The sequence below is a fragment of the Anser anser genome, assembly GCF_964211835.1.
Source record: "Anser anser genome assembly, chromosome: 15".
NCBI lineage: Eukaryota > Metazoa > Chordata > Aves > Anseriformes > Anatidae > Anser > Anser anser.
Window position 1 is genome coordinate 210,655 of NC_139736.1, and position 24,990 is coordinate 235,644.

The 24,990-nt window shown below is 42.3% G+C and overlaps 2 protein-coding genes across 11 annotated transcripts in view; both read right to left on the reverse strand.

Moving 5' to 3' along the window:
* Nucleotides 1-22,159, reverse strand: LOC310881746 (interleukin-9 receptor-like). 3 transcript variants are annotated; one of them, XM_083799393.1, is made up of 10 exons: nucleotides 22,020-22,159; nucleotides 17,284-20,314; nucleotides 9,282-9,372; nucleotides 8,805-8,913; nucleotides 7,428-7,621; nucleotides 6,599-6,735; nucleotides 6,082-6,256; nucleotides 5,692-5,806; nucleotides 3,933-4,017; nucleotides 1-2,975 (listed from the first exon to the last, which is right to left on the reverse strand). In XM_083799393.1, the coding sequence occupies exons 2-10, from the start codon at nucleotides 17,374-17,376 to the stop codon at nucleotides 2,430-2,432; spliced, it is 1,545 nt and encodes a 514-aa protein (XP_083655519.1). In that variant the 5' UTR covers nucleotides 17,377-20,314; nucleotides 22,020-22,159; the 3' UTR covers nucleotides 1-2,429. The 3 variants fall into 3 exon arrangements, with proteins under 3 accessions (XP_083655519.1, XP_083655520.1, XP_083655521.1); XM_083799394.1 differs by lacking the exon at nucleotides 22,020-22,159 and adding an exon at nucleotides 15,921-15,953 and having other exon boundaries at nucleotides 17,284-17,338; XM_083799395.1 differs by lacking the exons at nucleotides 17,284-20,314; nucleotides 22,020-22,159 and having other exon boundaries at nucleotides 8,805-9,214; nucleotides 9,282-9,332.
* IL21R (interleukin 21 receptor) overlaps nucleotides 20,343-24,990 on the reverse strand; it is a 21,497-nt gene continuing 16,849 nt past the window's right edge. For 4 of the 8 annotated variants that reach the window (XM_083799389.1, XM_083799388.1, XM_083799390.1 and 1 more), the window contains one exon: nucleotides 20,343-23,705. In XM_083799389.1, the coding sequence (XP_083655515.1) occupies nucleotides 22,797-23,705 (909 nt within the window). In that variant the 3' untranslated portion in view covers nucleotides 20,343-22,796. The remainder of the gene's footprint in view (nucleotides 23,706-24,990) is intronic. The other 4 variants (XM_083799384.1, XM_083799385.1, XM_083799386.1 and 1 more) reach the window with 1 other exon arrangement.

Below are 24,990 nucleotides of genomic sequence, written 5' to 3' on the forward strand. Positions count from 1 at the left end.
AGAAGCAATGCAAGCGTTGCAGCTTTGTGTTGCAACTTAATCCCTGGTTTGCATGCTGTTAAAAACAAAAAAGCACCCCTCCCCCCATTGTGTGTTAACTCTCTTTTCTAGCATAAAAAGAACAACCCCTCCTCTTTACCAATTACTATCACCAGCGCAAAAATGTGTGTCATCAAATACTACAGTTCTTGCTTTAAAACTGATAGTTTAGATCTCTGTTCTTGATTAGTGCTTCTCTCTTCAGAATTTCAGTAGTGCCTTTAGCAGGAACAGATCTGTAGATTAGATTAAATTACTGAAGATTAAAATGACTATTTTTAATTTTTGGTGATTTCATTAGCGAGAAGAATGTATGCATGAGTGAAAATGTGGATGGCTCTTTGAAAGAGCATACATTCTCCCATCAAATGAGGGGTTATGCTGGTCTGGAGGGGCCTGTGGTGATAGAAAAAGACACTACATTCAGTCTCTCTATTTGCTTTTGCTTCTCTATCTCGTTAAGTTTTATGTTCTCCCTTCCGTAGCCCAACCTGCTGCTCCTTATGCTCATATCTGATTATAATTGTTCCCTTTATCCTTTTGCATGTATTACTAGTTTAGAATACCTTTTTAAGTAAACAAGTCTTCATGAAACTGCTTCGTTTTCTGTGCAGACATGTTCGTATGCAAGGGCTGTCTAGATATGAGAGATTTAAGATACAATTGATTTGACAATTTTAGGAAGCATCCCTCTGATTCTGAAGATTTGAAACGGGAATGCTGCATCAAGCCAGACTAAAAGCTTGGTCTAAAAAGGGGTATAAAAGCTTGGGAATCACCAAAATCCTGCAGGCATGTGGTCTTGTTTTACATATTTTCTTCTGCATAGGAGGTTATAGCAACTGATCATAGCATCAGATTATTTTCTTGCCATTAGATTGTGGTATAATATAAAAAGCACCCTTGAATATTGTTTTTACAAGATAAAAAGCACAAAGGACCGGAAAAGGGATATCTTTTTCAGATATCGGAAAAGCCCTGTGTTTACCACACTGAATACAAACCACTGCTGGCACCTTCTGTGGCTGTCTCCCAAGTTGACTGTGGACACTTCATTCTTTTGCTGCTTTTCTCACAGATGAAGACTTCCCACAATAGTTCTCTGGCTTAGCACGTTTTTTGGGGGGAAGAGTTACTCAGTCTACTTTTTTACTTATAAATGAAATCTTACTTTGCACTGATAAAACTAGTCACTGCTAATAGTCAACAGAAACACATGACTCATTCCCAAAGAGAAGGAGGGAATGAATGTGAGCAATCGTAGGTATGCATGTGCCAGTTAGCGTAGATGTACATGTACACTTCTCCATATGCTTGCTACAACTGCTGAGCCCTTTAAACCTAGGAGATGCAACTAAGACTCCAAGAATCTGCTTGGTGGGCAATCAACCATATATAAGGTTTTCTGTCTCTATGGCAGAAAGTAAAACTCCAGAAACTGAGCTCAGAAAGGCTGTACCTGCTAAGCAGACAGGCAAAAGACTAGTCACTTCTGGAGAACAAATGAAATCCCTGGAGAGGCAGTGGGCCTGGCCTGTTTTGTGATGAAACCTTGGTTGTATTATTCTTGCTTTTCACCTTTTTCCCTCAGATAATCCCAGCCAATTAACCTTGGAATACACTTACGTTAAAATCAAAGCAGTACATGGGGCTTAGTTTCTGCAAAATAAAAAGTTACAGCTATTCAGGATAATGAAGATCAAGGCCCACTGCCCAATTATTTTTAAATAGTGCAATTCTAAATTCTGATTAAATCATGAACCGTTTGAATCCATTTAGAATCCACATTAAGAAGCAAAAATAGCATCTTTAGCAAAAAAAAGTTTATCATGATTTTATGAAGAGTCATACATAGTTCTCAAATAATAAATGGGTTTAAATCATGATTCAGTACATTGCAAATATTGCTGCTTCTCAGTCCAGCAGGCATTAGTTTTCAGGCTACAGTAAATGTTGAGTTAATCTGAATTACAGTGAGGAAAGAACTATGTGCTGAGAGCAGAGCAGCTGTCTCACAATGAAGTTTGGAAATCGTCATCTTGCATGCAATTACAATGGCTCTTTCTGGGGAAAAATAGCAGGTCTGCTGCTGCATCCTTAGGCTAAAGGATTGCTGGACTTCTGTGGCTGCCAGGAGGTTAATTTGGGGAAAGGCATGGTCATGTATCTCCTGAGACGGCAGATTTTGCTGTGGTCAGTCCTGGCCATGCCAGCGATAGTATTTGCTAGCCAGAAGAGTGGGTCACAATCTTTTCTTGAAGTAGAAAAATTAAAAATTAGTTAAGAATGATACATGATTGTAATTGTCTGCACAGTCACCATTTAAGCCATTTGGGAGGACATTGTTGTGAGATGAGAGGGCAGCAAAAGATCTTTGTGGGCAGCATTCCTCAAGGAAGGCCATTCTGATCATTCTGATGTTTGACCAGACCATTGCCATCAGAGAGCTTCAGTAGTTCAGCAGCAATCAAACCTCCTGTGGTATCATTGTCACACAAGGTGCAATAGTCACTATTGCTGAAGGACACATTTGCCATCTCCAAAGATTCCTGAAGCACAAGGAAGTCACCCTTTCCATGCTGTAAGTGAGAAGGATAACTCCTTCCCATGTCAGATCTGTCAAGGTTGGCTTTAATTATTTCAGAAATTTTCAGGCCAACTGTATCATCAGCATGGTTTTGTGCTAAGAATAGTGCCAGCTTCACTTCCATCTCTTCTGCTCTCACATACCTGCTGGGGACATACTGCTGGCTTGGACCAGAGGCAAACATTTCTTCTGCAGCAAAAAGATTTGTGCTTTCCACAGGTTTCAAGGAAATCTGGGAAATCAGTTCCTGGGTGTTTAGCTCAGAAACTCCATCTGTAGTCACTTTGTTTGAGCTGCTTGCCTCTTGTCTTCTGAGTTGATTCCAAGCTTCATTAGGTCCAACCCAGTCCTAGTGAAAGGATCAGTAAGTTCAGGACATTTTGCTCAGAGGTGGAATTTTCAGAATGACAGTTCTTTTTGTATGGCTTTGGCACAGCAATCCAGAGGTTTAGTGCAAATCTAATGGGCAAAATTTCAGTAATAGGGTAGAGAATATAGCATTTAACTGCCCTGAAGAAAGATTTCACGTGAAATTTTCAAGATTTTACCTCCAGAATATACTGGAAGTTGCTTGTATTGCTTTGGTTTTGTGAAGGCGGCATGCACCTCTCGTGTTCAGCAAGTGTACAAGAAGATGGAAGACAAGAGAATGCAAGTGCACTAATGATGTTTCTTGGTTTTTGCTTCTTCCATGAAAGGGATCTGTTCTGTTTTCACCTTTTTTCTTTTTTTTTTTTTTTTTCAATTACGCTATTTGAACATACTTAAGATATTGGGAATGCTAGAGGAACATGCTAGAGGACGGCAGCAATGTTGATTAACTACTAAGGAGAAGCTGCCACTTGAGAAAAAGAGTGGTGGTTCCTTGGTCCTGCTTTTTCTACCTAACAGACAAAATACTCAGTTCTCTGTGAAAGGAAACCCTGATTTGTTAAACCAAAGTAACCCCTGAATACTGTGCTTGGTTACCAGTGTTATCCATCTGAAAAAAGGGGGATATCGAAAGCATCACTTATTGGTAATATGTTGAAAGATCCTCTGGATGCAGAAAAAAGTACAGGTGATGGATGGATAAGGAGCAAGCTACTGGAGGGGTTTTATTTTTAAGGAGAGAGAAGATGGACAGTGACTCTGGTGGTGTAGTTAGTATGTTGAGGCAGGAAATTAAGTGAGAAACCATGAAGTCCCAGGAAGACCAGAGCTACATGTTGTTAACAAGGCTCAGGACCTAGAATGATCAACCCTAGGAAAAAAATCCTCCCCTCATAAGCTGAGGATCATAAGAAAGAAATTAAACATTTCTTACCTTAAAATTCCCATTATGCAAATTATAGAGTGGCTGAAAGAAAGCAGCTGGTGTGGGAATGTTAAAGCAGGAGAGGCTTTTTGCCCTGAAGTGAGAAAACAACATTTTAAAATCAAAAACCAGACAATTGTTCTGTATTCTGTCTCAATGATATAGCACACTGGTTAAATGAAAGCCCAACTCTTCTGATAGAAAGATTGCAGTAGAATCTCATTTCATGTGGTTCCTGACATCTTGTGGGTATGCAATTATCTGCCTCTCAGACATGCTTTCAATGTTCCTAACCCAAAGTGCAGCCTTCTCGAAGTTTTCTGAGGAATGCTATATGCATTCAACTCATTACTAGCCTATTACTTGTTCTATGTACTGAGCTATTTATGCATTTGTTTAGCATCTTGTTTGATCTAAACCACCTTTTCTAGCAGTATTTTAGAGCATGCAAGTTTCATTAAATTTAGACAGAGAAATTCTGCCATATATCATAGTCCGTTCATTAGAGCTTATCCTGTACAAACATTTTATCATATGAATATCATATATTCTGTTTCCCTCAGAGCAACATGTGTATGGAGCATAATAATGTATGTCAAGGCAGAAAGGGAAGAGGTAGGAGACTGGCTTTTGTGCTACCAGCATAAAAGAATGTAGAGGATGGTTGAACCAAGGTTTTAGAGACACTTTTTTTTTTTTTTTCCTGTATGACTTGGTCCCAGAACCCAAGAAACACAGAATCCGAGTTGGTGTAGTTTGCCTATATTGGTATTTCACATACTGACTACTGGCAGGTATGTCACAAATAGCTTAACATTGATATCAGTTTAACCATCTTTATGGATTGCTGTGTGCTTCCACTTTTAGGTTACCTACATGAGACAACTCAAAATTACCATGTTTTTTTGTCCTGGTTTTGGCTGGGATAGAGTTAATTTTCCTTCTAGTAGCTGGTATGGTACTGTGTTTTGGATTTAGGATGAGAATAATGTTGATAACACACTGATGTTTTAATTGTTGCAGAGCAGTGCTTACACTAAGCCAAGAACTTTTCAGCTTCTCGCTCTGTCCTGCCAGCGGGCAGGCTGGGTGTGCAGCAGGAGCTGGGAGGGGACAGACCCAGGACAGCTGACCCAAAGTGACCAAAGGGATATTCCATACTATATGGCATCATGCTGAACATTTATATGGGATGGCTGTCTGCGGTGTGGGGAGAGGGCCTGCTGCTCAGGGACAGCCTGGGCATCATCAGTCAGCGGGTGGTGAGCAATTGCATTGTGCATCCCTTGTTTTATACACATTATCATTAATAGCATTATTATCATTATTATTATTTTCATTTATTTTCTGTCCTAATAAACTGTCTTTATCTCAACACACAAGCTTTCACTTTTTTTCTGATTCTCTCCTCCATCCCCCTGGGGGGCGTGGGGAGGGTGAGCAAATGGCTGTGTGGTGCTTGGCTGCTGGCCGGGTTAAACCACAACAGGTTTAAATTTCTTTAACTCCAACAGACCCTCAGCCTTGACCTTTAGCTGAGCTTGGGTGCCAAGAAGGCACTTTGGTCTCCTTAATGACTGAATAGTGGGTCATTAGTTATCATTAGCCAAGAATCACGTCATATCCTGAGAACATCAAAAGAGCTTTTGAGTATGTTAGAATCTGACTGCGCAGCAGAAACAAGAAGCAAAATGGATATAAGGACACTTCGTTTACTCTCTTTAGGTTATAAAGATCAAGAGAAACTTAAAGAGGAACTATAACCTACCTTGAAGAAAGCTTGCGGTTCCAAAATAAATAGAGTACGGTGCCAAAACTCAGAGGAATGAACAAGAACTGCAAAGTTCTGGAATTAAAGAGCTTTTCAGACACTTCTGGTACACCTAGGAAAAGAATCATCCCCCCCCCCAAAAAAAAAAAAGATAAAAAGCCTGAAAGTTAAGATAGATCCCCAAATAACTAAGCAATACAAATGAAATAAGCAGTTAAAGACCTCAAGGAAAGTAATTTGGTTATGAAAACTTGAAGGAAACTGATTCTGATTTTAAAAAGCTTCATTTTACCAAGCATCTTCTTTTTTTTTTTTCTCCTTTCATTTTTAAAAAATAGTATGGACATGAAAAGACATGAATTAAGATCAAAACAATATTCTTTGTACCTGCTCTTTGAAACACTGTTGTCTGGCTCCACTCACTCCACTGACTATGGTATGAATCCTCATTTTCAGAAACTTTGCAGCGGACTCGTGCAATGTAAGAGATACCACTGTGAAACTCTGTGCCTTCAATTTCTATTTGTGGTAGTGAACTGGGTGGTGTCTTGTTCAATGCAAACTGCAAATCATTACAAAAAGAAAAAATCTATTAAAAAGGCTGGGCAAAGGGATGGTCTTTTAATAACTTTTTTTTTTTTTTTTTTCCTTCTCCAAACCCTCTGTTCTTGGATGCAAGAATAGGGCCTACATGATGATGAATGTCTTCTGAATGCAGGATTCAGGAGATGATGATGCATTGTTCTTCACTATTGATGTTTTACATAAAACCTTTCTGTCTTGATATGGAAAGACAGAAAGGTTAGCTTAAAACAGTCAGCTTCCAGAAGACCCTGAGCTGAGTGGCAAGGCCATTCATTGCACCAAGAGCAAGGCAGCATGACTGTGTGGCTCATCCAGTTACCTCCCATGACACGCTGTACTCCTTGTACTGCAACTCGTATTGAAGAATTTCAACGAGGTACCAAGGCACACTCCACCATATCTGACACTTGCTTGCAGTAATGTTGCTCTGGATGTTCAAAGGTGGATCAAGCTTTACTGCAAACAGAGAGGTAGGTTTTCCACAATATTTGGGACTGGAATACCACAGAAGAAGATGCATGTTTCTAGACTGATTAAAGTCTTGGAAGATAAAGCTGGTTCTAAAAAGTGATACTAAGACCAGCAGTAGTCTGCATTAGCTTACAGGGTAGGTCAAAACAGCTACAGAACTGACATAAATTCATGATAACTCAAATAGCCCCTGGGGATAGTCCTGCAATCAAAGAACCACTCCAGATATCTCATTCTGCTCTTCCAATGTAACACTAGTACAGACAGGCTCTGAGATTTCAACTACTAGGGCATTTGTCTAAAGTACCAGGCCATGGGACCTAGGATTTTATCTACGACTTAGATTCCTCATGATTTCATTTCTTTCGAAAACAAAACAAAACAAAAACATAGAAGCAATAAAATTGTACAAGAAAACAGGATGAAGACCAGAAGTATAACCAAAATGTGCTCCAGAACCATCCCTCTCTGAAGTCCAAAAAAAGTCAAAATAGAGAGACACTAGAACTGCATCCTTAATGATAAAGACCATGTAGTGTACTCTGCAGGAATGGACAATTTGGCTTGCTTCCATTATTTTCACTTGCTGTCTTTGAGACACTCTTTTTCAGAAAGCATGTTAGATCCATCCCAAAGACGCTAGGCAGAGCCTCATTCCACTGCTGGTTCATACTTACTGTGCTTGCGGGGACTGTATTCTGGAAAGGTAATGTATGTATGATTACTCCCAAAGAAGTTGCCTTGGAGAGAGACTCTATAACCATCTGTTTCCAAGATCTGGCTGGCTAAGTGGATTGTGCAACGATACTGATTCTGCATGCTGTCTCTGGCAGTCAGTTGGCAGCTGGCGTTTTGACCCTTTGACCAAAGGCTAAAAAAATGAAAAGGCTGAAAGTTTCTTTTAAGTCATATGATTAACTGCTTTATGGTTTATGAAAGACGTGTGGCAGCTTTGCACAGCAACACATTCAGGAAGAGTATGTCCCTCCTTAGTGCAGACAGCAGAGAAAGCAATGCTAAAACTGGCTGGACAGCAGGGTTGAAGAAGGAGGAAGGAAACGGCCTCCTAACCTCACTGCTGAGAGCACTAAGCCTCCCAGCAGCTGCATGTAGTACCCTGTACCTGCCCCCTGCTCCCTCTGAAAGTGAGAGGGCTGCTATGTATTGCTGCCAGGAAAGTGGCGGGGCGGGGGGGGAGTGGGGGGTAAACCACCTAATGTAGCCATTTATTAGTAAATTTTTTGTGTTGCTTGTGGCCCCACAATAAACTGGGTACCAAAGTTTATGAAGTTGGCATTTTTTCCATAGATTTAAAATCCTGTATCATTAAGAGTTACGCTATTTTTTACTAAACTATATCAGAATACAATAAGGCATCTAATGCTGGATTGGCTTACCCTTGTGTAAGAGTTTACTAGTTCTTAGTAATCAAGACAACTTTATTACATCATCTAAACACATTAATCTTGAATTAGCATATCACAATGCTTATTATCCTGTCACTTAGCAAACTATTCATTGGTTTTCTTCTGTTAGAGATAAAATTATTCACATAATAAACCCGTTACTAAAACTTATAATTCACTAGACTTTCAAAATCATTTAAGTATATATATAAAAACTAGATTAAACCAGCAGGAGTTTAATTTTTAGGCAGCAAGGTGATTAGAAACTGATGAGGCAGCTTCATGTAAGGTCAGCCTGGAAGTCCTCAAATGGCTGAGAACCAAGGCTTCAAAGGGAGGGCTCTCGGCACTGAGAGGCCCTTGCCAGCAGACGACGCTGGACTGATGGACCACCCTGAGCCTGCAGGAGACCGTGCAGCTGCATGTGCGAGACCTCTGCTGTAACCCTGGTGACTGTGCGCCCATGAAAGACTGCTGTGAAGGGAGCAGCTGCCAAGGCAGCCCAGGATTGTAGCAGTGAGATGGCTGAGATGGCTGTGCCCAAAGCAAGCACAGCCCCCAGCCAGGCCCCATCTTGGCTCCTCCATGCTGTCCTTCCCACACCAGTGCCAGGACTACCACAGACAGCTCTTGGCTTGCCGCTCTTACTTTGTGAAGTGCAGGTAGAAAGGTCCATCGCCCACAGGCTCGTCCATTGCCCACATGCAGTTCACAGTAGTCACATAGTTATTCAGGCAGCTCAGACTGCCAGGGAACTCTGCAGAAGGAGACCAGAGCTGCATTTATGTTACCACCTTATGAGGCCTAAAACATATTACTTGCTAGCGCTTCCTTTACTGATGCCTTCCTCATGATATTCTTCCTCTGTGCCGCATTTCTCTGCACGAGATGAGTGTAAGAACTTAGGGCAGGGAGCTTGAGCAGTGGCTGTTTTTTCTGCTGTTCAGCTTGTCCACTATGTTTTCAGTTGCTTAGGTATGGCATTGCCAGCCGGATGTACTAGTTCCTGGGACCCCGGAAAGTGCAATCACAAGATCTTGTATTCTATTCTTTAGTGTCTGTGTATGAAAACAAGAACATGTATACACCGCTTCCACCGTGGACCTATTCCAGATTTTCCCTTACCTCTGCCTTGTCCTCCACCAAGGAATAGCACAGCAGTAATGCACAGGTGAAGGCCCAGCTGCTGCACATCTTGTCCCATTCCAGACAGTATCTAAAACAGACCAATCGTTAGAAGCAGTTTTGTCAGTAGTTATACCAGCAGGCTGAAGCCTGTTACAAGCTAGCCTTGTCTGTCAGACATGGCACCAACTCAGGTATGCCATATCATCTATAGAGACTGTTCTTCTCACAGCAGCAAATATTACTTTGCACAGGAATATAAAGCACCAGCCACCTGAAAGCAGATCTTTAATTCCTTCAAATTCATCTTTTTTAGTCTTTTTCTCCACTTTCCTTTTCTGTTGTTTGTTGTTATTTTTGGGTCTTGTTGTTTGTTTGTTTGCTTGTTTGTTTTTTTGCATGCACCTGGCACATGAGAATTTGAGAGCAGCACAGAGCCACAGTGGATCAGAATGAAGGCTCGTGTCCTGTTTCTGATAGTAACTGGAAACAGATGCTTAAAGAAGAATGTAATGATAGAGAAAGCATAGATATTCTTCTCTGAGAACCTTCTCAGCCTCCAGATATTTGCAGCTCAGGACTCCTGGAGCAGGCATAATTTCTGCATCTTCAAGTCTTTAGTGGGTTTTCCTCTCATGAGCTCATCCATCAGCAGTAGATACCTTCTGAAAGCCATCTACACAATAAACACTGCTCTCTACATTTAATGATGGATTTTTAAATTTTTTTTCTAAACTTGACAGAGTCAAGTAACTGTTTTTCTGGCAGTTTCCTGGCAGAAATCTCCGTTTTCTCTTTACTAGAGGAATATTTGCTTGAGCTGCTTATGTCATGAAAATTTTGAGGGATCCTTTCTTTAAGCCACTTGGAGTTGCCCTGAGCTACTGTGAAAGGGTTTGAGGTCAGGTACAAAAGCTGGGATAGAAAAGGGTGTTCTATCCTAAAGACTTTTTGTTTCAGACTTTTCCCCATTTCATAGCTGAATAAAACCAAGACCTACCATAATTCTCTCTCTCTCTCTTACACACACACACACAAGAAGCCACAATTCCAGGCAGATAACCAAGTTGCTCACCTACAGCATGAGAATCTTGGGATTGTATTTTCTTCCCATAAGTATTTCCTTGCTGCCAAAGAAAATTTCAGAAGGCAGAAATGGAGAGAACAACTGATACATTCCTGGTCAAAGCACTCATCTGGGATGTGGAATACTTAGGACCTAGTCATTGCCCCAGTTTACTGAAGGAGACTGTATAGATATTTGAAATATTGCAGTGTGCAATATTGAATGCTGTCTCTCTCTGAGGTTATGTGGGATTCCCTGTCTTTCTTCTTAAACAGAAGTTCCATATAAAGTTTCTGATTTCATGATAAATCAGCAAACAGAAGTTTAATATGAAGAAACCTGACCTAGTCTACTCAGTAATACATGGTGTGTTATAAGATGCTTCCAGCTTGCAATATTTGCTGTTTCCTTAATGCTCCAAAAAAGCCCAGCACCTCTGCAGGTAGTGTGTTCCTCTAGGAAGCCCATGACTCAGCCTGGAGCCCAGAAAATGTGGAGTGAGTGTGTAAAAAGAGCCCGCTTTTGAATTTAGACAAAAAGAGTTATTTGAAAATTTCAAAAATATTGGAGGGATGTTGTTTGCATGGCTTGCCCAGCATGGATACTGAACTGAGCTCTTGGTTTGGGGTAACAGAAGGCTGTGAAAATGTTCTGACTTGAAAGAGCTTGGCTTGCTTTGGGCAATGCCAGGGCCTATGTTCTCTCTTTCAGAAACAGTTGGGGAAAAGAGAAAGATAAACATCAGGATGGGAAAAACACTAAGAACAACATTTGCACAAGGCCAAATGGGTACAGCCAGGCTACCAAATGAATGTGGTTTCTAACCAGCAAGAGGCCTGAAGTAGACTTAAATGGGAGTGAGTGACTAAGAGCCTATGCTTAGCAAGCAGTGTGATATTTCAATTAGTGGTATTGTTTTATTGAAGTTATTAAATGGTATGATGTCTACAGCAGCAGGAGCTGGACTCCATGACCAGAAGTATCCTTCCAGTCCCGCATTTCAGACAACTAAACAGCAGCATCCCTGTATCAACCTCTTTCCTATAATTATGCTTCCTTACAGTGTTGCTATTCTGGATTAAATAGTAAAATAACTACAACATATCAGAAACTGATCAAAAGAAAAGGAATCTTTCTGGCTTCCATTTCACCACCTCCTCATTTATGTTTTTTTTGGTAAATATCCTGTTTTGCTGCAGACCTTCTTCAGCGTGGGGGTTGTAGAGAGGAAGTGTCACCGTTAGCTGAGTTTAGCTGGGGGAGGCTGGGAGGCATGAAGTCTCTCCTGTTTATCATTCTAATCAGGGTTGCATACGATCCCTGTGATAAGTACAGTAAGACTGACTAAATATGAAATAGAGAGAGCTGCATAAGTACATGCACAAGTAGAATTATACATATGCTTACAAGAACTTGCCCAAGCACACAAACGAACAAGCATATGTCAAGATAACTAAAACAGGTAATTACCTATTTCCAGGTAAACATAACTAATTTGTTAACACTCCTTCCACTCCCCTTCCACCCCTCCCCACCCCACCCAACCAACCAACCAAACACCAACTCTTTATCCAGTTCTGCAATATATGAAATGTGCCAGACATTTACTGGCTGTCTATCTCACCTGGAACAAAACAAAACAAAACAAACAAACAAAAAAACAAAACAATTTGTATGTTAGAAGTCATGAATATTTGTTATAACTCGGTAATGGAAAACTGAATTCTGAAAAGTTTATCAGAAAATGATTTTGGGGAAGTAGCAGATAACCAGTGAACGAGAGCCTGCAGTACATTAATGCAATTACAAGAGCTATCACACAGACCATGGATGCTTATCAATTAAAAGAAATGTTACTGCAGCTACTGTAGCTGCAGCATTCATAATGCCATTATTAGTTCTTCTATTGGGCTCCACAGTTTGAACAAAATATTGCTGAAAAAAGATTAAAACCTAATTCTGAAAAGGCTTATGAGCATGATTTAATAACTTTCCTCAGCATGAACAACTAAATATTAACTAAATCTCTTACCCAAAGGAAAAGTTAAGAAGCAATTTTATACCATCCAGAAGTAGCTACATGGGAAGAGTATTTCAGGTAGGATGAAAGAGTATTTCATGTAGGAGAAAAGTATCATTTTAAAATCTACTAGAGAAAGATGAAAGAATCCAGTAGTTGGACACTGAAGATGGATAGTCAAACAGAAATGAAGACAGACAGTAGAATTTGTGCAAAGGGACACTTCATTTATTGCTGAAACCTCTTGCCCAAACATACGATCCAACGCTTGTAGTCTGTAAATCTTGGTTAGGTATCTTAAAAAAAAAAAAAAAATCCTTTGTTGAGATGGAAGCCCTGAGATTGATGCAGGACTTGTTAGTTACAATTTTCTGTGCTAAAGTGATCATGATAACATTCTCTTAACATCTGCAATCTTCAACCTTCAACCTTGCAAGGGAAAACCTAGCGTACGTCCTAGAAAACGTGTTCAAAAACAGGCAGAATTACTTCTCAGTAACAGCCAGACACCTCCCATTTATGAAGAAAGGAAATACCTGTACATTTGTAGTGCTCAGGGGAACTGCTGGTTTCAAGCACAGAGACATTAGTGAAGCTATCTGTGTTGTGTCTGCTCATACTTGCAATGAGTTTGGTCTTGCAAGAAAATTACTGCAAGTTTTAATAGAATCCTACAGATACTTAGGTTCCTTTTCTCATGTTTTGTACTCACTGTGCTTCCCACATTTCAAATTGCTCAGCTGCGGAAAAGGAATTGCCACATTACCCTAAGGCAGGTTGAGCTAACGATAGCCCAGACTGATCACAGATAAATTGTCTTGGCAAGTCCCAGAAGAAAACGACTGCTTCAGTGACATTCTCTTCCTCTTCTGTAAGTCAATATGAAAGTTTTGATAGGCCATGTGGCAAGGTGAACAGAAACAATTCAATCCTTAGCTTCTCTTGGTACTGGACAGCAGACAGGCATAGAATGGGGCAAAAACGAGACAAGTGCAAAAGCACTTTTCAGTTTTGGTGAGAATGGAGGGAAGGGATTCTCAGTGGCCTAGCAGTCATTCATCATTCCTCCCAGTGGCCATCATCTCTGAACACTGCCCGTTCTTTTCTCAGCAGCAGGGGAGCAAGAAGCTGATAATCAAGCCAGGAACCAAGAAGAAACAGATGATATGCCAGCACCATTACAGAATCACAGAATGGCCAAGGTTGGAAGGGACCTCTGAAGATCATCTAGTCCAACCCCCCTGCTGAGCAGGATCACCTAGAGCACATTGCACAGGATGACATCCAGGCAGATTTTGAATATCTTCAGAGAAGGAGACTCTGAAACCTCTCTGGGCAACCTGTTCCAGTGCTCTGTCACCCTCACAGTAAAGAAATGCCCTCTCATATTCATCCGCAACCTCCTGTGCTTTAGTTTGTGCCCACTGCCTCTCGTCCTGTCACTGGGCACAACTGAAAAGACTGGCTCCATCTTCTTGACACCCTCCCCTCAGATGTTTATACACATTGATGAGGCCTCCCCTCAGTCTTCTCTTTTCCAGGCTAAGCAGGCCCAGTTCTCTCAGCCTGTCCTCATACGACAGGTGCTTCAGTCCTCTAATTATTTTCATAGCCCTCCTCTGAACTTGTTCCAGTAGTTCTATGTCCCTCTTGTACTGGGGAGCCCACAGCTGGACACAATACTCCAGGTGTGGCCTCACCAGGGCTGAGCAGAGGGGGAGGCTCACCTCCCTTGACCTGCTGGCAACACTCTTCCAAATGCACCCCAGGATACCATTGGCGTTCTTGGCCACAAGGGCACATTGCTGACTCGCGGTCAGCCTGCTGTCCACCAGGACTCCCAGGTTCCTCTCCGCAGAGCTGTACTCCAGCAGGTCAGCCCCCAGCCTGTACTGGTGCTTGGGGTTATTCCTCCCTAGGTGCAGGACCCTGCACTTGCCCTTGTTGAATTTCATGAATTTTCCTCTCGGCCCAACCCTCCAGCCTGTCGAGGTCACTCTGAATGGCAGCACTGCTCTCTGGGGTATCAGCCACTCCTCCCAGCTTTGTGTCATCAGCAAACTTGCTGAGGGTGCACTTCATTCCATTGTCCAGGACATTGATAAATAAGCTGAACATTGGACCCAGTACTGACTCCCGGGGGACACCGCTAGCTGCGCGCCTCCACCTAGACTGCACCACTGAGCACAACCCTCTGAGCTCTGCCATCCAGCCAGTGATCAATCCACCTCACTGTTCACTCATCTAGGCCGCACTTCCTGAGCTTGTCTATGAGGATGTTATGGGAGACAGTGTCAAAAGCCTTGCTGAAGTCAAGGTAGACCACATCCACCACTCTCCCCTCATCTACCCAGCTAGTCATCTCATCGTAGAAAGATATCAGATTGCTAGGCAACATCTTGTTGGCATGGGCTGTCTGCCCTATATCCTAGTACCAAGGCCAGCATTACAGCAGCTGGGGGACTGGAATGCACATCAACTTCCCAGGCAGGTTGCTTGATGCTTTTTTTTTGTTCCAACTCCCAGTTCCTGCAACACGGCCCAAGTTGTGCGTGAAGGCAGAAAAGCCCAGTGAAAACTTGGGGTGGTGGAGGTGTGGGGGTGCCAGAGGAAAGCAGAAGAACCACCTTCAATCTGTATAGAAGAAAAAGACCAAATAAATGTCCGAGGGAAAGTCCTGAAAGGACACACCAGGTGTGCTGCCACAATTCCAGGTGTTGGTTCAGCACCAGCAGATGACTGGTAACCTCAAGTTCCTAGATGGTCTCAGCTGGTTTCAACAGTATTTCCATCCTTTCCACATGTTTCCAGGACAGAGTTCTGCCTACTATCTGGTCAAGAAAATGAGACTTTGTAGCCACGCCTTTTTCACCCCTTCCTGTAGTTCTATCAGCTTCCATTTCCCAAAAGTCGTTTCAACCAGAATTTTTACAATGAACATAGATTTCCCAAATCAACAGATGAACAGATGGTCGACTGTTATTGCTATGTTCTTCTGCTGTATTACCAGAAATCCGTATTGAAAGTTTTGCCTCACCCCCCACATCTGAGGTCCAGTACAACACAAAACAAAAAGATGGCCTTTGCTTTTAGGAATGTACAGTGTAAAATAAATGAATTGATAGATACTATAGAGAGGGGAAGTAATACAAGGTGGTGGTCCCTACAGTCTCAGCATATGGTCAGCCTAGACATTATCTGGTTTATAGGAACTCAGCAAAGCAGAGCTTTAAGGAGAGACTTGAAAAATGAGGCTGAGGTAGCTCAAGAGAGAGCTGTAAGCAGCACCTTCAGAGTGTAAGCGATAGCATGGTAGAAATTAATGTGGGATTTGTTTGATGATCTAGTTGGAGCTGGAAGCTAGTATCATAGAGTTGACTTCTTGGTATGGAAGTGACAGATGACAAGCAAAAGGGGAGGTGGTCAGTGACTTGAAGGTGGGGACAAGAAGCTTATATTTGGCATGACAGAAAAAGGAAGACAGAAGAATTGTGTAGAGAAACGTAATAGGGTCAAAGGGACAGGTACAAAAAAGGATCCTTGCGTCACTTACCTTTGGATGGATACAGGTAAGACAAGCTCAGTTCTACAAAGGCCAAACAAAATATGAAACTGAAGTGTCATACAAGAACATAAGCAAGGGTTTCATGTGGAACTGTGTGCATAAGAATCTTAAACATGCTTGAATTTCATTTGATACATGTGATATCATATGCTAGCTCTGCAAACAAAAGAATCATGCTCCTCTAGTTGAAAGAGGCACAACAGACATGCAGGACTCCAAGGTCATAGCCCACCTCTGCCATCATTATATGGAGTATACATTTTTGTCAGCGCATTTTTTTCTGTTGCAACTCGTATGGTCTGCTGTGCTCACCTAAAGCTTAGAGGAAGTTAGAGGCTTGAGGCTCTGATTTTGCAGCTGCTCTGTGCTATTCCAGAAATGTGCTCTGCTCTCCCTCTCACACTAAGATACGAGTGGCATGCAGTGGGAACAGGCACAGCAGACCTGGCCCATTTAATACTCTACTTCCATTCCTTACATGTTAGCTATTAACCACAAATGACCTACTCTCCCTTGGCCAGAACCCCTTCCTTTGCTTCAGTCTTTTTGAGAGGCAGCAGCAACAGGCACTAAAGAAAGGTAGGACACTAAATTATACCTAGGAAGCTAAACACTGACAGGCAATAGTGTGTCTGTACCAGCACGCACATTTCTCCACTCATGAAGGCTAGTCCCAAGTGCACATTCTCCGGAGCAATCCATTCTACTATTAAGAAATATAACTGATCATCTTTAGCACTCCTTTGGTCACCCTTTCCTACAAGCAAATACTTTGAGATACAAGTACTTTTCTTTTCTTTTTTCTCTCTCTCTTTTCTTTTTTTTTTTTTAATTTTCTTTAAGAAAAAATAATGGTACATTATCTACCTGCTAAATACCTAGGTCTCTGAGCACATCTGACAGAAATGTGTCAAGTGCACATTGTGCACTCACATGATCAGCCTGTAAGCATGTGAACTGCTAGGGAATATGGAAGTAATAGGATTTCCCCATCCATAGTTCATACGTAGTCCCAAACGCTGAGGGATATTTTGTCTGGATTTATTTACATTCATCTTTTTCACACAGAGAAGAGTGTGAAAGATAATTTGCTCAAATTGCCTCTTTCTCACACATTCCAAACCAGAAGCAATGTGATAGGGCATGGTATTGTGCTCAGCAATCTAGCAGAACAAAAGTGCAAAGACCCTTCTGGTGGTTTGATTGTTCTAGGATCCTAGTAGCAGAAATAATATACAGTTCCTCATTTAGGCTAACAAATTATTTTTCATATCTTACTTTTAGCTTAGTAGACGTACCCTATCATTATTTATTGGCATGCATAGCACAGAAATATGTTAAACCATCTTACCAGCTCAAAGGAAACTTCACTTTTCACACTGTTTCTGTCCCTTGATAGTTTAGGCTGTGTGGTTTGATGATCAGGCAGTAGCAGCAGTGGCATAATAAAGCAGAGCTTACTGTGCCCGATTTTAAAGATAATCTCAAGAACCAATGAAAAACTGCTCAGATTATCAGATTGAGTTAAAGTAGCTGCATCTGCAATTACTCATTAGTGATGCAGAAACTGAGGAATTTCTGTTAAGGGGTTAACATTTAGAAGGCCAAATAATTTGCTGAATATGAAAGTACCTTCTTGGAACACTTAATTAAAAAAAAAAAAAAAAAAAAAGTCATCAAAAGAGCTGTGTGTAAGTGACCTAAAGCCATTTGCTAGTCCTGTCTGAATGTGAAGTGAGACTGCTTCCATCCAAGGCCTCTGCTCAACTGTGCAAACAGTGATGCCCAACTTTGCAAACAGTCAAACACCTGAGGCATCCCTGAGCTACCTTCTTCTTCCTCCACAGCCTTTTCCTGCACTGTTCTTAAAGGGGCAACTTGGGAAACATCAGAGGCAAACAAGCACTGCAGTGCTTCCCTGTCCATATCCTACAGTGCATAGGGAACAGATCTTTCCATATTCAGGTGAAATGCTGCAGTGGTAGTGTTAGAGCTAGGATCCACCAAGTCAGTCACTTAAGTGGGTCTGGTTCCAGAGAAGGGAAAGAGAGATGCAAGCAAAGGACTGACTGAATAACGGTCTCTCAGCATTAGCTTTATGGGCTAAGAGAGAGGGACAGGGGCAATGTAGAACCAGAGAGAGATGTTTCTACTGCAGGTAGAGCAATGTTGATTCTCCAAGTACCTGCTTTCAGGCTTTCTTCACATAGTAAGACTCCTGCCAACTCACATGAAGCCCTAAGAGTACCCGTATGAACATATTTTAGATTTTTTATTTTTACATCAATCACAAATGGGAGCAGAAACAGAAACGCCTTAAAATGCAAGCAGTCTTCAGAGCAAGTAACACCTGCTGCACCAGAACTGTCCAGAACTTGTAGATCGCCTGCTACAACAGAAAACATTTAATCTCTTAGAGACAAATTGTATCCTTGCATCTTCCCTGCCTACTGCTGTATATCACCATAAGGATGCTACAGCCATCTGATACCCACAGCTTTGACCCATTGCCTCTACAGCAGACAAAAAAATCAGTACAAACATTCAGCAGAAGTTTGGTTCAAACAGCAAGGCATAAACTTATCTTCCTAGTTTCCTTTCATATCAGTGTTCCGAAAGACAGAGTAGTATTTCTGACAATACCACAGCTACTTGTAGGTTGCTTTTTACCCCTACCTCAAGTGATACTCAGCCCAAAGACCATTAACTGAATTCCTGTTCTCTAAAGGCCACTCAGACCCTTCTTTCATGTTTTCAAGCACTCATTTACTGGCTCTCCCATGACTAACTTCAGTGTTTCTCACCAGTGAGCATTGTTTCTCCCCAGTTAATCTGTTTTACATTGTATTTAACCTGCAGTTTTTCCCTCCCACCCCAAGTGGATAGGATTTGGATATCCATTTGGATAGGATTGCCACTGTTTGTCTGCTGCTGGCCCAGTGTCAAATGCATGCATATTTTGCTATCTCCTCTGATCCTGGATCACCGTAGAGGCAGAAGTAGTAAACAGGACAAGCATCATATTCCAGTGGAAGCTAATGGGGCATGCAGTAGTTGGTCTGTCTGTGCTGCATTTCTCGGCCTGTACAACAATGCACATTTTTGAGCCTGAGATAGTCTTAGTTAGACTCGTATAAACATGGACACTTTCATGTCCCTGACCATTGTGAATACCACACAGAGCACAGCAGACCAGAGTAATAAAAATACTTTGTCTACATGGGTGGTGCTGCTGTCACCTTTTACAATCTCATCACATGGTTGCACTCGCCTCTGCAAGGTATGCTAAACTTAGATTACCTGATTACTTGAGCATGGCAGTAGTCACTAGGCAGATTCCCCTGGAATGGACAGCTTATGCAGCCTATTGTAATCTCTGTTCTTTTAGGGAGGCCTGCTTGGCTAAACATTGAAACATCAAATGCCTTTACCACACTATTATCATAACTCTTTCCTGTGCTTTACACTGCTGTTCAGGAATCTGCCACTGCGGGTTACTGAGGTCACGGAAGGGTGGAGTGAAACTTTTTACAGACAGCTTGTTCGAGAGCAGGGGAAGCCTCCCAAAAAACAGCAAAACATGGGCTTTGCAACATGACCAATGGCCCTAGCATTCCACAGGGAACATGTTTTTTCCAAATTAGATATTGTTAGGTCAGGGACATTTGTTAGGTCAGGACATTTGCAAAGTTTGCTGCCAGGAGCCACGGCAAAAAGAAAACAAACAAACACACAAAAAAATAATAAAAAAAAAAAAGAAAACACAGCACCACCACTTCAAAAATGTCTACATCCACAGTGTCAACAAATCTTTGGCCAAAAGCTTAACTGTTACATCCTGCCTCCCTTATTTTCACATCCTTGTGCCACATATCATGGAAGTTCTCCTCTCTGCCTATGAAGTCTGCCTCCTAGGATGACCAGAGGCAACTTCCAGTCTAACATAGCTGCAAAACAGTGACTTCTACCAGATGTGCAGCTACGGACTATGTAGCAATGACAGAAACACATACTTTGGCAATTCTGGGGTCAATGATCCTATCAAAGGCATGGGGTGTGCAGAACTGAGGTGTAAAAGGGCCCAGAAAGATAGGCAAGTTTCCCCTCCAGTAAACATCCTGGGCCAGTTACCACCACGTTGTTTCTGAAGTGCAACTACCTGTTGTTGATGAAGCTGCAGAATACTTGTTACAGACCAGTAGCGATGCTTCTGCTCAGTATGTCTTTGCACAGACGGTGCATGCAGACTTTACAGGACACTGCTGGGCAGACAGCTCAACAAAGAAGTGGAGTTCGCTCGCTCTTCTGCTGCCTCGTGGAGGGCATGCAGGGTACTTGCAGCACAGCAGGGAGAATGCATAAGCATGCAAAGATAATGCCTCCTGTGGCAGAAGACAGCAAAAATAAAAAAACTGAAAAAAAGGAGGGAAGAAACCAAACCCACTGATATCTTGGGTCTGTGCCCAGGAAGCCCAGAGCTAAAAGGTACATTGAGGAAGTAAAAACAACATGGGCAAAGCTAATCCCCGTAGGTTCAAAAGGCAGCATGGGTGGCACAATGGCTGTCGTAAACAATCAAATGGAGGATGCATAGAAAAACTCTCTTAGCACTCAATTGTGAAGGAAACAGCTTCCTTTCATTACAGTGCTCCCTCTTGTTAAGACAGTGTGTTGGGCTTATGTGGCAAGGTTTTGATCGCAGGAGGCCAGTAAGGGTGGCTTCTGTGAGGAGTCCAAAAGCTGCCCAACTTAGAGAAGAAGCAGTTCCAGCTGGCTCCAAAAGGGACCCACTGCTGGATAAAGGTAAGCCAATGACCAATGGTGGTTGCACCTCTAGGAGAGTGTAGTTAAGAAAGGAAAGGAAAAAAAATAAAAAGAAAAAAGAAAAAAAGAAAAAAAAAAAAAAACACAGTGAAGTGGCTGTGCCACAGCAGCTGGGAGAGAGGAGCGAGAAACAATCCCACAGACACCGACAACAGTGAAGAAGGAGGGGAGGAGGCGCTCCAGGTTCCAGAGCATAAGTTTCCCTGTGTCGAGGCCCATGTTGGAGCAGGCTGTCCCCCTGCAGATTTCCACACTGCAGCCCATGGAGAGAAGCCCATGCAGGATCAGGAGGTCTGGCAGGAGCTGACACCTGTGGAGGACCCATGTTGGAGCAGTTTGCCCCGACGGATGGACCCCATGGTATGGACCCATACTGGAGCAGTTCTTGAAGAGCTGCTGCCTGTGGGAAGCTCACATAGAATCAGTTCAGGAAAGACAGCATCCTGTGGGATGGAGCCCATGTTGGAGCACGGGAAGAGTGTGACCATGAAGGAGTGGCGGATGACACAGTGTTACAGACTGATTGTGACCCCCGTTCTCCTGTGCCACGCAGGGGGAGGAGGCAGAAGAGGATGGACTGGGGGCGGTGGTAGGGGTAGTTTTTGTTTGCTTTTAGTTTTTCACCACTCTAGTCTGTTAGTAATAGGAAATAAATTACACAGAATCACACAGAATGTTAGGGCTTGGAAGGGACCTTGAAAGATCATCTAGTCCAATCCCCAAATTATATTAAATCTTCCTACGCTGAGTCTGTTTTGCCTGTGACGGTAGTTGGTGTGCAGTCTCCCTTTTCTTATCTCAACCCTTGAGCCATTTTTCATAGTATTTTCTTTCCCTCCTCCTTTGAGGAGGGGGAGTGAGAGAGTGCTGTGGTGGAGTTCAGCTGCCCACCACACGAATCCACCACAGGGAGCTGTGGGGTTGCCAAAAGTCTTCAGAAAAAGCTTGGGGAGAGAGAATAGAGTTTATTGGTATCACAACAAGAACAGATTATTACTGCACTGGAAACATACATTGTTAATCACACAGGCTCTCTCAGTGTAAGATCTTCTGCAGCCAAGCAGTACTTGGGTTAGTAGCACTATACCTGCATAAGATGTATCTGTTCACATTCAATATCAGTATTGAATTAACTTTTTAAGACAGTTATCCTAAACAGACATACAGAGACATAAGAGGGAAATAATCAGTTGCAGTGCAACTAGCAGTTTCATGGTTGGCTTTATGATCCAGCAGAAATTGATTAAGCTTTGTGCTACTGACCTGTTAACTGCAGCAGACCAGGTCCAAGGCAGAAGATGGAGTTGCAGGCATATCCAGGTGGGACAACATTCCTGAAATTATTGCATAGCTCTAACAGCCATTATAGTTAACTACAGTTAATAGTTCAGTGTTATAGTTAGTGTGCTTGGAAAATGCTGGGAGAGATGCTGATTCAGTAGGAAGCCTTTGTAGAAAGAATTTATCTGGAATTATGTTTTGAAGACTCTTCATTTATAGACTCTACCTGCAAAGCCAAAGTCCCTCTAAAACCAGCGTTATGATTGGTCTCTTGGACACATCATTCTCTGATGATGAGAATTGGTTTTGATTATACCTCATGAACAGCGATGGGTATAATTCATAATTAATATGAACTATTACAGCTGAGTTTAAAGGGGATTGTGTTAGTAAAAGTAACAACACCTGTGTTGTTAAGAAAGGGTAAAGAAGTGTCAATATAACAAACATGCTTGCCATAGGTTATACTTCTAAGATTCATGTACATCTAAACTCAAGTCGTGCCAGGGAAAATTACTTTAAAGTTTTGTACTATTTATAAGCTTATAAGAAATTAATTATGTTACTTTTGATGCAGCATTAACAAGATAAGTGGCAACAGAAATAGGCATTACATTTCTATGGGCCTAATAGTTTTCAGTTATATGCAGTAGAGCTTACACCAAGTAAACTTTGTTTTTTTCTTCTGAATTTTGCTGACATTTTGCTTCTGGCACTGTATAGAAAAGGCCCTACAATCTGCAAAGGAACATCAAGTCCTTAGTTAGTTTGTGTCCCATTGACATGGCTGTCAGAGCGATGAGAGACCCATTGCTTGACATAGCTCCGTGGAAAGTCCTCTCCCTCCTGCTCAAGAGGAATGGACCCACTGTTGGTCTGACTGTTTTGCTCAAATTCACAGTCAACTGGACTCCCACAGTCCGAGTCTGCAAAGCCACTGTCAATAGTGTCCAAATCTAGGCAGATGATAGGATAACTGTCACCAGGCCTTGCACTGTGAGGTAAAAAGTCATAGGAGACTTCACTGTAGGAAACACTTTCACCATCAGGAGAAGGTAGAAAAGCTGGATTTTCCAAATCCCACTGATTAGGATGCAAGCAAAGGGCTTCTAGGATGCTTCCCATCCCTGCTTCCAAAGCCCTTTCAACTTCCTGGTGGGCTGGGGCGCTTGTCCTCAGGTGGTCTGTGGACACAGAGCCTGAGGCAAGTATTTTGTCCTGTGTGCTCAAGTCAGACAGATGGAAGTCACTGGATAGTTTTGTGTCTTCATCATCAATGTTAACCTTGGGGTAACCATTTTCTCCAGCACTGTCTTCATCACTGGTATGCTCATGTCCCCTGTACATACGGTTACAATTGCATTGGCAGTTACAAGGTGTAAATTCGTCAGCTACAGTCACAGTGTCAATAGACAAATGTCCATATGACCGGTCCTGAGTCCCACTGCTACTGTTCACACTAGACAGCAGGGACTGGCTATCCTGACTTGGGGTAGTCAGGCAGGACACATAAGGCTTAGAAGGCAGATCTCTTTTTAGCTCACTCATCTCCTCTTGTGAAGTACTGTTGGAAGGACACATGCTGTAAACTTCTAGAACTTCCGGAAGGACTATTCCCCATTCAAAGAAATCAAGGGTCATTTTCGTATGGGATGTACCAACCCACTTCTGCATAAAAACAAATACAGAGAGAGGGAGAGAGGTTAGTAGCATCAGCTGTGAGTTTCCACAGAAATTACCAAAGACCTTGTGCTTTTAGAGGCAAAGTCAAACTCTAAAATCACTGACTCCTCCAAAATGGCAGGGCGTGAGATGCTGTTATTACCAGGCACAGGCAGCTGCAGGAGAACTGGCTCAAATAATTGAAAATAATTAGCTCGGAGAAATTGGCATGGCTTTGCAGTTTTCTCCATGTTGCAAAGAATGCCACTGCCTATAGCAGCATTCCTGGCTCATCAGCCAGATGTACCCCTCCCAAGCCACCAGTTCTCCCTGGATCTCTTCTCAAGGAAACTGCCTCTCCTAAAGCAAAGTTAGTTTCTTCCTCTACACGCTGTATCTGCAGTCAACACACATAGCCCTGCTCTGTCACTTTGCAGTACCCTGGGAAGAGAGTCAGGGCAAAGCTTCACCAGATCTTTTTTGTGTGGCCATGCCCCAGGCTAGTCTTTTCTCTCACAGTGACACGAAGAAAGCAGGGGTAGGCAGGGGCTGTGGACCTCAAAGAGCTGTAGCCACTGCCTGGTGCAGATAACACTTATTTGAATGACAGGGGAATGTCACACATTGAATCTTGCCCTTCTGTATCACCATTAGCATTACATTCTGCCTTGTTCCATGTGTTATATTTAGATCATGAGCCTCTTGCATTCAGTTTCACCTGAGAGTAAAGGCACCTCTAGGTTTCTCTGAGCTAAGAACAGAGTATTTTCAAAGAAGTCACTGAATCATTCAGACCACCATAAACTTGTGGTGTGTGCCACTAGTGAATGCTAGTAAGTCCTATTAGCAAGGCTGTGTAGTTCAAAGGCTGGGCACAGCACTGAAAGTCAAGACCTATCTGATGCTTTTCTGATGGCTGATCTGAGTGACGGCTCTTCTGAGTGCCACTTTCTGCTGTGTATAAAACAGGTAACAACACTGAGCTTCACAAATGCTGTGAAGGCTTCTGACATGGAGTGCTGCATGAGAGAGAGATTTTGCCACAGTAATCAATGTGCAGGAAGCACCAAGTCTATTTTAATTTATTTTTAACATAAGCTGCAAAGAGCTTCTTATTAAAGCTGTACGTGCAAACGGCTATTTAAAGAAACAGCAGGAAACCCCCCTCTCGGAACTGAGCAAGCAGAATATTTGCTATGCTCTCTTGACAATTCTTTGCACATTCCCACCCAATGTGAATGCAAGAACTCATGTACACACAAGAGTGAACAGTGTTCTTCTGCTTTCCCTT